Below are 11,070 nucleotides of genomic sequence, written 5' to 3'. Positions count from 1 at the left end.
TCAGATTGGGAAAATTGGGCGGCGGCGGCGGCGGTGGGGGGGGGGGGGTCTCCAGGCTCCTTTCTGCCTGTGCCATGCTACCGATCCAAATTGGGCCCACGTGTCCCAGGGAGACACAGAACTTCACAACATCTCTCCTTAGGGTTTCCAGCTCCAGGCTGGGAAATACCTGGAGATTTTGGGGGTGGGGCCTATGAAGGGAGGGGTACGGGGAGGGTGTAATGCCGTAGAGGCCACCTTCCAAAGTGGCCGTTTTCTCCCGGTGAGCTGATCTCTGTAATAGCGGGCGATTTCCAGCCACCACCTGGTGATTGGCAACCCTATTTCTCTCCACCCTGCTCCCTGGGGGAAACATAACAGGGGCTTGGGATTTGACTGAAGCCCACCCAAGTCCCAGGCCTCCCACATTCTGACCCCAACACCACATTGGCAATCATGTACTTGGAGGGAGGCAGGTGGTACGGAGGTTTTCATTCCACTGTAGGGCCTGGGGGGGGGCACTTTTTCCAAAGAAAAGCCCACTGCCTGCAAAGTCTCCTTGTCTTGTTAAACACAAAACTGGCACCAAATGGGGGGAAACAGCTGGACCCCCTGGTTTGTTTTGCTTTGGTTCCACTCCCTCCTCTCCCATTTATCAAGCTGTCGCGTAGGCTGCCTGCTTCTGTGTGTTGGCTAGAGACGCCTTGTTATTCATTGTTTATTTGCAAAGATTTCCAGCTACTCAACCAGCCCCCCCATCAGGCTTGCTTCTCTCTCTCTCTCTCTCTCTCTCTCTCTCTCTCTCTCTCCCCCCTCCGGTTTGGCTCTCTGGCGTTTCCATGGACCCAAATCCATAGCAGACTTAAATTGCTGCCTTTCTTTTTCCATCTCCTGCATTGCTATTGAAAGGGGTGGTGGATAAGGCTGCCAACCTCCAGGTGGTGGCTGGAGATCTCCTGGGATTAAAACTGATCTCCAGGCGATGGAGATCAGTTCACCTGGAGAAAATGGCCACTTTGGAAGGTGGGCTTTATGGCATTCTACCCCCATCTAAGTCCCTCCCCTCCCCAAGCCCCACCCTCCTCAGGCTCCGCCCCCAAAATCTCCAGGTGTTCCCCAAACGAGAGCTGGCCACCCTAGCTGGTGCACAGAATGATAATGCAGATCTCAAGAAGCCAAACTTCGCGGCAAGGAAGGCAAACTCTCGCTCTCCCTGTGCAGCCGAAATCTTTCCCATAGGCCCGGCTCTACCGTTGTCTCAGCTAGACAGATGTGCTATTAACTGGCAGTGCCTGCTGTGGGCCTCTCTTCTGAGGACCTTCCCCCCTTTTCCTGTGCCTCCGGCCCATTCCTCCATGTGAACTGACTGTCACTTTTGGCTCGTATTACATAAACAGCAGTCGAATGGGACCAGTGAAATAGGGCCAGTGTTCTGGTACTTTGAATGTTTAATTCACTCTGTCTTAGAATGAAGGGGGCAACCCCGTACATGACTGTGAAAGCAGCAAAACCAGGCTGCCTATTTGCTTGGGGGGAACTCCCAGAGGATGGAGAAAACTATGACTTCTGAAATTAACCTGAAGACAAACAGAAAGCATCCTGGTGAAGACTGGCCGTGCTCTGGGAAGTGTGAAACCAATTCAGTTGAGACGGAGTTAAAGGAAAGGCAGAAGGGGATAGGGAAACTGGCTTGCTGAAGCCTGCAATTGCTTACTGAGTCCTGGAAAGAGATCTTGGAGGGTCCAGGTGATCTGCAGATACAAACCAGGTTACCTGTCTTCTGCTAGCCGGAAAAGACTTTTCTGTTTTGTTTGGTGGTCCCTTCCCATTGGAGCTGCGGTGGCTCAAGTGGTTAAGACACTGAACTGCAGGCTGTGGAAGGTCAGTAGTTCAGGAGTTCGAGACCCGGGTGCCGCAAGACGGGGTGAGCTCCCGTCTCTAGTTTCAGCTCCTGCCAACCTAGCAGTTTGAAAGCAAGAAAATGCAAGTAGATAAATAGATACCACTTCGGTGGGAAGGGAACAGCGTTCTGTGTACTTTGGTGTTTAGTCATGCCGGCCACATGACCATGGAAATGTCTTCGGACAGCACTGGCTCTTCGGCTTTGAAACGGAGATGAGCACCGTCAACCCTAGAGTCGGATTCAACTGGCTTTCGAGCAAGGGAACCTTTACCTTTTACCCTTCCCATTTATGTGGTTGGTTGATTTGTTTTACATATATACATATATATTTATTATTCAAATTTGTTTTAATGTTTTTGATTGTTCGCTAGATCGGGGGTCCTACAAGAGGTGGAGAGATGGCAAACAAATGTTTTAAATAACATTTTTTAAACTTTTGCTTCACAGGTAACAAACCACACTTTTGACTGCAAATATGTACTTGGAGTGTATCCCATAATGCATCAGAACTGAGGCCTTCCCCTACATTCATCACTCCCCAAGTCAGGGATCGTTCAGTGTCTATTTTTATTATTCGCATTTGCATTTCAGTTATATACCGCCTTTCCAAATGTTCAGAGTGGTTTACAGTGATCCATGAAATATCCAATAATATATTTTATTTATTTTCAGCATAAATGTTCTTACAGCTTTGGATCAATGCCTCTTAATTTGTTTCCATTATCCATCACACTGCAGATTTAACCATTATGTCACGTTTTTATCCTATACTTCCTTTAAAAAGCTCAAAGCAGTAGATGTTTCCCCCCACCCATTTCTTCTCCCACAATAACCCTGCGAGGTAGGCTAGGCTGTGACAGAGTAACTGCCCAGAGGTCATCCAGTGAGCTTCACAGTGGGAATTTGAACTCAAGCCTTCTAGTCTAACATTCTTAACTGATGTATCGTGCTCAGTCTGAAAACCAAAATGTAAATGTTTCAAAAGTTAATCCAGAAATGAATGAGGAGATAGTATTTTCAAATATGTGAAAATGTGGTGTGATTTGTTTCATTTCAGCTGTCATTCAGAAGTAAATGCTATATCATTTTCAGTGTTGGAAGGTTAGCCTGCTAGATTGTCCGTGCTACTTTAACTACATTTTTCCTCTTCTTGGTCTCAGCTTGTGCTGTATCCTGCTCAGAATCATCCACTTGGACCCTGTTCAGATACCTCCGGCAGCCTTCTAGGATGCTTCAAGGCACATCCAGCCTCCTGCTGTTTCTTTGGGCCAAGGTAGCATCATCCACGTGGTACGAAGGTAGGCACTGATTATCCAATGCAGACTTTTAAAAGGAGCAGGGCTATTTTTGGGCAGGAACGCACAGGAACAGAGTTCCAGCTGGCTTCAGAGTTGGCTACACCCACTACAGCCAAAACCTCTGCATGGGTGGCTACAGAGGGAAGGCATGGAGAGCGACCCCCCCCCCAGCAACTCCAAGGCAGGTGGGCTAGGGGGGCCCTGGAAGGATCGGGGAGGCATTTCAATGCCTCCCCGTGCCTTCCCCAGCCTGTCTAAGGGCTGGCTTGCCCGGGTTCCCCACAACTGGGAGGGCAATGGGGTGTGGTCTAATGTGCTAATGAGCTGCACTGTAAGGGTTGTGACCTGATATGCTAACGAGTTTCTGCTGTTGGGTGTGGCCTATCATGCTAATGAGTTCCTGCTGGGCTTTTTCTACCAAAAAAAGCCCTCAAAAGGAGTGATCCTTTTTTTGCTGGCAAGATCCTCTTGCCTTTGACAGCAGAGCAGTGTTCCGTCTAAGCTGAGCTAATGTGAGCTAGCTCACAGTTTTTTAGCCTCTGGCTTACACCTTTTTGTCTTAGCTCAGGAAGGAGGGCTGCAGAGCAAACTAATTTATGCAGCAGCCAAATCGCTCGCTCACAACTTTAATGCCAGTAGCTCACACAGTAGAATTTTTGCTCACAGGACTCCACAGCTTAGAGGGAGCATTGCAGCCGGGTAACACTCAGAAATCCAGTAGGCGTAGCATCATTTGTACTGAGAAGAGCTCTCAACTTTAGAATTCCTGCTAAGAAACTGAGCAGGTAAAGCCGCCAGGAAAAAAAGAAATGGCTTTTTTCCTGCTTATTATGCAGCCAAGAAATTTAGCAAGCGGAGAACCTCTGGCTCAATGCCAGGAAAAACTTGGCTTTTGAATTTCAGCCCGTCAGGCAGCTGAAAAATTCAATGGGTACTCAGTGTGTGTGCATCCCTGCGATGGGGAAATAAGACTTAATCAAAAGTGGCTTACCATTGCTCTGACCTGGATAGCCCAGGCAAGCCCAATCTCATCAGATCTCAGAAGCTAAGCAGGGCTGAGCCTGGCAAGTACTTGAATGGGAGACCTCCAAGGAATACCAGGAGTTGGGAGGTGGGGGCAGGCCTTATTCAGCCACCTCTCTGAATATCCTCCTGGCCGCCAGTAAGGACAAGTCACCAGAGGTCGCCGTGACTTCCAGGTGCACACATAGTCCAGGTGCACCAGAGGTCACCATTACTTCCAGGTGTACACACACTCACATGCATATGTGAAAAATACCCCGCAAAAAGGTGATTTATTATTGCATCCTTCTTCTGTACAGTATAGGCTTACCAAGTGGCGGCGGGGGATCCGCATGTCTTCACAGGATCCCTGCCGCGGGGACGGCGATACACGTTGCACCGCCGTCGCCAGGATGTGACGCAACGCGTCGTTCTGGCAACGGGGCTGTTTGGAGTCCCGTTGCCAGAGCGACGCGTAGCATCACATCCTGGCGACGGCGGGTGCAACGTGTGTCGCCGTCCCCGAGGCAGGGATCCTGTGAAGACATGCGGATCCCCCGCCGCCACTTTGTAAGCCTAGTACAGTACTAGCCATGGTTAGCTGAATCAGCACTGCCATTGTCTATGAAACAGCATCTGCCAGTGTTACCTTCCACTATTGCTGGAAAATATCATCTTAATTCACCACAGGTATTAATAACCTCACTCGCAACTAGGGAGAGTTCAAAGAGCTCCATCACATCTCCCTGGAAAGCAAAACGCTCACATTCCTGTGACAGATGGATAATTGGTTGGCGGCCTGCACCACAATCACATTCGGGTCCTGGTATTTTGCCCCATTAAAACAACAGGTCTGCACAACTGCCCAAGCCTGTTTGTATTCTATTAGCTGTCTTCCATAGTTTACGTGGCAAGTCAAAGTTGGTGTTTATCAGGTTATGGATATCGGGTGGAACTGATTGCACCCATGTTCACCACCATTCATTCCCTAGATCGAAATTTTGTGATTGCAGGATTTGTGCAGATCTTATTGCTGGGTGTCGGGATCTTTGTCGGGATAGGCCCACATCAGCCGTGTCTTTGTGGATAGGCAACTCTCTGTTTTCAATTATCTTTCTATATTCACAAAGAAGAGCATATTGTTTTCGGAGACGCAAGGGAGCGATGTTTTATTTTGGGACCAAACTAGACGTTCAGAGCAAACCTAGGCAGGTCTACTCAAAAGTAAGTCCCACTTTATCCAATGGAGCTTACTGTCAGGAAAGCGTTCTCAGGATTGCAGCCTTTGTCTTCTTTTTTGGCAACTGTTCAAAGAAGCCGCATGCTTACTGGCCACGAGATACCAGTTTGGTTCTTTCTCAACAGCAGCCAACTTGGTCAAAGGAACCAGAGGAGATGAGTGACCAAAAGGGGAGAGTCAGCAGGCAATGAATCAACACTTAAGAACCTCTCCTGGTCTTGTAGTGGCGTCTGCCTTGCTGTGGGGGTGGGGAGGGAGGATGGGTGAGAATCTTTGGGGTTAGGACCATCTCTTGAGATGAGTGAATAACTCACCTCCCCCTCATGGCCGCAAAAGCTAAACTTTTCCACATGCCCTTGTTTGTGGCTGGCAGGGTGAGTACTTGGCAAGAGGCGGTTTGTCTGGACGGGTTACAGACAGTAAGCAGAGAACGCGCCTCTTTCCTTCCTCAGCTGAGACGGCGCGCTTCAGCTCCTTGGCTCGTGTGTCATATTAAAAACCCATCCGTGGCTGGCCACCAGTAGCAAGCGAAGCTATTTTGAGGAGAGGCAGTCATGGTTCTTCCTGTCATATTTTAAAGCTCTCTGTGATCTTGAAGCAGACTAGCACAGCTGGATGTATGTGAGGCTTAAAAAGAGCTTTCCCGTAGATAATTTTTTTCTTCTGGTAAGACTCCTACAGCTTTAATAGATGCATGACGGGAAGAATTTTTGGAACGAGACGTTTCTCCGTGACTCGCCAAGCCAAGAAAAGGCTCAAGCGTTTCTGCCCGTATCACACAGCTCAGGAGCTCCGCCAGAAAAAGCCGAGACGGCAACCTTGGCCTGTTTTCTGCTCCCAACCACGTTTCAGGATAGTGAAAACAGAGATAGCCGCTAACTGTGACTGACATTCTTAGAGGTGAGCACCGTGACACAATGAGGACCGTGCAAGCCAGCCACGGAAACTTCTAGAGTTCCCTAGTGAACGTGAGGCACTCTCTTCCTCTCCTCAGCTAATGGTTTTACCTGTTTCTCTTCACAATAAGGGGAAAGGGAATCATACCTCCTTCCTCTCTTGGGCACCACAAAGAGACAAACGTTTAGGAATGCCTCGAATGCATTTGAATGGGTTAGTGATTTTCACTAGTGTACTTCCTACTTCTTTGGAAACAGCATTCTTTTTACTCCATTTTCAGCCCATGTTCATTCCCAAGACTTCTTCAGCACATGCATTAAGGAGTGGTAGATAGGTCACCCAAAATGGCAGTGCTACTTGGCTTTGGGTGCGCATAGCTCAGAGCAGGGCTATTTTTGTAGAAAAAGCCCAGCAGGAACTCATTAGCATAATAGGCCACACCCAACAGCAGAAACTAATTAGCATATTGGGCCACACCCCAGACAGCACAGCTCATTGGCACATTAGGCCGCACCCCCATGTTACCAGAAGTGTGGTCATCCAGCCACACCAACCTTTCCCTTCTTATTCTGTTTACCTTGTTTGTTGTCAAAACCCAGGGCTTTTTTTTTTGTAGCAGGAACTCCTTTGCATGTTAGGCCACACACCCCTAATGTAGCCAATCCTAATGAGTTTCTGCTGTTGGGTGTGGCCTATTATGCTAATGAGTCCCTGCTGGGCGTGGCCAACTCGGGAGCCAGCCGGAACTCCATTCCTGTGCGTTCCTGCCCAAAAATAGCCCTGGCTCAGAGGTCCCCGACATGGAGCCCATGGGCACCACAGCCCCTTAGAAAGTGGGTGGGGCTAGGTTATATATAATATAACCTTGCTCCCTGGGATTTTGTGAATAGCTCCACCTACTTCAGCAGCCGTATTGTGACTGCACCCAGCACCCTGTGTCAGAATCACAGGGCCCACAGGCTCAAAAAGGTTGGGGACACGGGCATAGCTGAACAGAGCCAGAGAATGAGCTGAAAGTAGGGTTGCCAGGTCCCCTCGTTGCTCTGGCAGGGGGATTTGGGGGGTGTTCCAGGGGTGGGCAGGAGGGAGGGAGATGGGTGGTTGTGGGCCGCATGCTCGTCTCACAAAAAGACCCTTTAAAGGGTCTTTTTGTGAGCAGGGTGGGAGGGTCACTGTTTCTTTGCAAGCGAGCATGCGGCCCGCAACCACCCTCTCCCTTTCTGCTGTATTTAAAGGGCCCTCCAGTTGGTAGGTGGGCCATGTGGTCCCTGCAGAGCAGCTGAAGCCCTTTAAATCATGCAGGAGAGGAGGGAGAGGGGTGGTCGGGCGGGTGGTTCGCTGTGGGGGAGGGGCTTGGGGGCAGGAATTCCCCTGCCAGCCAGCTGGTCAGGGGTGGATTGAAGCCCTCAGAAGCAAGGGAAACCCCGCCCTTCCCAAGAACTGGGGGCTGGCAACCTGGCTGAAAGCACATGGCACTGCTGAAGCAGGTTTGTTCTTGTATGCTGCTTGGCTGGGGGACTGCCTCCCTGTGCTCTTTGGAGGAAGAGTAAAGCATAATAAATACTTGAGTATTCGACTGGCTTTCGAGCAAGGGAACCTTTACCTTTTTAGTCAGTAGATGCTGGGCTTGATTGAAACAGGCTTGATCTACCTCTGGGCATACAGCTACGAGCCACACATGAAAGAGACAATTTTGTAACCCACCCTGCCACACACACACACACACTTTTTTATTTTTGAAAAGCATATCCCCATTGTAGCATCATTACCAGAGGTCATTTCGGGGGGGATCGTGGGGGATCGCAGTTCCCCCGGGTGAGGTACGGGGGGCCGGGGCACATGACGAAGCCCCGCCCCCCGCTTCCGGCCACCCCGCTTCCGGCCCTCATTTAGTCAGGAGGAGGCAAGGCCGGCAGCGGCGGCCGGGACCGTTGGGGGCGGGGTGTGTGGCCTTATGACACACTTCCGGTGATGTCAGGGGGTGTGGCCTTATGACACACTTCTGGTGATGCCAGGGGGTGTGGCATATGCTAATGTGTTATGCTAATGAGTTCCCCAAGCTCTTTTTCTATGAAACGACCCCTGATCATTACATAAATTACAATTTGTCCAAAACAATATTCAGTTTGCAAGTCAACTGACTGACATTGACTTCTTAACAGACCGTACTATTTTATGCATTACTCTTCTACTATGCCTAATCAAAGCTTTATTCTTCATACCTTATATTCCCAAGACATTGCAGCGCAGTTAGTTTTACTGTTCAGAGAGGGTCATAAGCTTTGGACAGCCATTCATTCTTATTAGGATGTACCTGGGAATTCCAATGCCCAGCATTGGTAATAATCCTAACCACCATCAATAAATTTAGCACGGGAAAGAGCCAGTATTGATTTCAGAATTCCAGCCCAGAGAGGAGGGGTTGCAGCCATGGTGGCCATACTTATGGTCCCTGGAGATATCTCAGGAAGGCTGGCTCAGCCTTTTCTTTTCAAGGGCTGGGATGACAGACATCCCACATTCCTGAGGCTGAAGACCAAAGATCTTTGGCAGGGGGAAGTTGAAGATGGTACAATACAGGAAGCTGTGCCACATAGCACACACGCAATCACCATGGGAACCCTGTGGTGGCGAATGTAAAGTCTGGGCTCTGGCTCAGCAGCTTTACTTTGCTGAACAATAGTGTCACCTTAGGAGGAGGGAGGCCCAGTCTAGACAAAATTCATCTTGTGGTAAAGACATTCCTGGAACATACCATTTCATACTGAAGGAGGTGGCAATCACATATGGGACGAACATAGAAATTTAACAGAAAACACAGACAACGTGAACATCTTTAAAAGAAAAAACAGGAAGGAGATGTGAACCTCTGCTTGTAGTGTGAAGTAATACAGTCCAAGAACGTTTTCACCTAGATGCATGTAATGAAATGAATGTTTAGGAGGGGGGAAAACCTGAAACAAAAATATGCACAGCCGTTTCAGTAATGGCACCCGGTCTGTATAGTAGCTTTCCTAGAGACATTCCCTTGGCACCAATTTAAAACAGTTTTATTACAACGCTCTTTTTTAGTGACAGACAGGTTGAGGGCCTTTCTGCTTTACTTTATTATCGGCTAGCTGTTTCTTCGGCTCTCATTGGTTGACAGCTTTTGAGCAGTTTTATTTATTTTGTCTGACTATATAATAGTGTGTATGAGAGAAGAAGAGAACAGTGTGTGTAAAGGGCAAAGGCAGGATGTCAATATTTTAAGCAAAGAGATGGGGCCTCTTTTACACCTGTGAATGGGAGCTGGGGAATCAAGCAGTTCATATGGGGGGGGCATAGCAATTAATGCAGGGCTCAGCCACACTATAGAAAAGGAGAAGAAGAGGAGATTGGATTTATACCCTGCCCTTTACTACCCAAAGGAATCTCAGAGCGGCTTACAAACTCCTTTCCCTTCCCCTCCCCACAACAGACACCCTGTGAGGGAGGTGGGACTGCGAGAGCTCTGATAGAAACTGCTCTTTTTCAAGAACAGCTCTTATCAGAACTACGGCTTGCCCAGGGTCATCCAGCCAGGTGCAAGTGGAGGAGTGGGGAATCAAACCCCGTTCTCCCAGATTAGAGTCCACGCACTTAACCACTACACCAAACTGGCTTTCCTTCTTCCAATTATCAAAGAGGAGAACAGCACAGGGAGAGAAGGAGGAGACTGTAACCCTTTCCTCTCTTGCTGTTGTGTGGTTGGAAAAGGGTAGCCCTGAGCTGCTTTCACTCCTACTGCAGAAACGCTATAGGTACCACCAGGGGTCATTTCGTAGAAAAAGAGTTGCAGGAGCTCATTAGCATAACTTATTAGCATAACTTATTTGCATATACCACAAACCCTGGCATCAGCGGAAGTGTGTCAGAAGGCAACACCCACCGCTCAGGCTCCACTGGACTGTTTTGGATTGCTAGCTATTGGGGGGGGGGGGGGTTGTTGCATGTGCCCACCCCCCGGGCTCCTTACTGCCAGAGCTCCGCTCCTGTGCGCTCCTGCAGGAAATGACCCCTGGGTACCACCCTCATTCCCCCCCCCCATATGGATAAATATGCATTCCCCAGTCAGAATACTGCAGAAGAGGAAAGAAAGTCCCCACCCCATGCAGATCTCGTCCATAAATCAATCCTGGCAGCTAAATTTAGAAAAGGAAACAAAAGTCATTTCAAACCAGCAAGTGTCTTTCATTTCCCAGCTAGCTTCCATGCTTCCTCTTATCCAGGGGCTGAACTGACGCTTAGTCCCAGCCTGTGGGCGCACCTCCTGAATCCCATGAAATACCCACATAGACTGCAGTGCCTCTGATCCTGTGTAGAATGACTTTCGTCTAATCCTAATGCATCATCACAGGCAGGCCACACTTGGGGAAGGAGGAGGGCTTTCATCTCACCCAGCATGGCAGTTAGCCAGGCTTGACTCTTAGCATTTTTCTCTTAAAATTGATATCAACCATAGCAACTGAAACATCTGGGAATCCGCTTAGGAAAAATGCGGTTTCAAGGCTAATGCAGCAATTATGCAGCCAACTCAGGCATGACCACTAAAATCAGGTAAAGACATTTTGGCACATTCACAAGTGAAAACTGGAAGGATTTGGGAAAGTGGGAAGAACGAACTATGCCCTCCCCCCAGTGGAAGTGTGACTTCATACACCTGGAATGCCACCAGCAGATTAATTTACGGTCATTCACCACCAAAGATTATTTTTGCCTCCATTCACATT

At 48.9% G+C, this 11,070-nt stretch overlaps 1 protein-coding gene across 1 annotated transcript in view; it reads left to right on the top strand.

Moving 5' to 3' along the window:
* SRPX2 (sushi-repeat containing protein, X-linked 2) overlaps positions 1 to 11,070 on the top strand; it is a 29,345-nt gene that overhangs the window by 2,850 nt on the left and 15,425 nt on the right. Inside the window, exon 2 of the mRNA XM_015428024.1 lies at positions 3,043 to 3,180. Within this exon, the coding sequence (XP_015283510.1) occupies positions 3,111 to 3,180 (70 nt within the window). The 5' untranslated portion in view covers positions 3,043 to 3,110. The remainder of the gene's footprint in view (positions 1 to 3,042; positions 3,181 to 11,070) is intronic.

This window comes from Gekko japonicus, unplaced genomic scaffold, assembly GCF_001447785.1.
Source record: "Gekko japonicus isolate JY-2015 unplaced genomic scaffold, Gekko_japonicus_V1.1 scaffold1022, whole genome shotgun sequence".
Lineage (NCBI taxonomy): Eukaryota > Metazoa > Chordata > Lepidosauria > Squamata > Gekkonidae > Gekko > Gekko japonicus.
The sequence above is the reverse complement of the archived record's forward strand: the minus strand, read 5'-3'. Positions and strand labels throughout refer to the sequence as shown.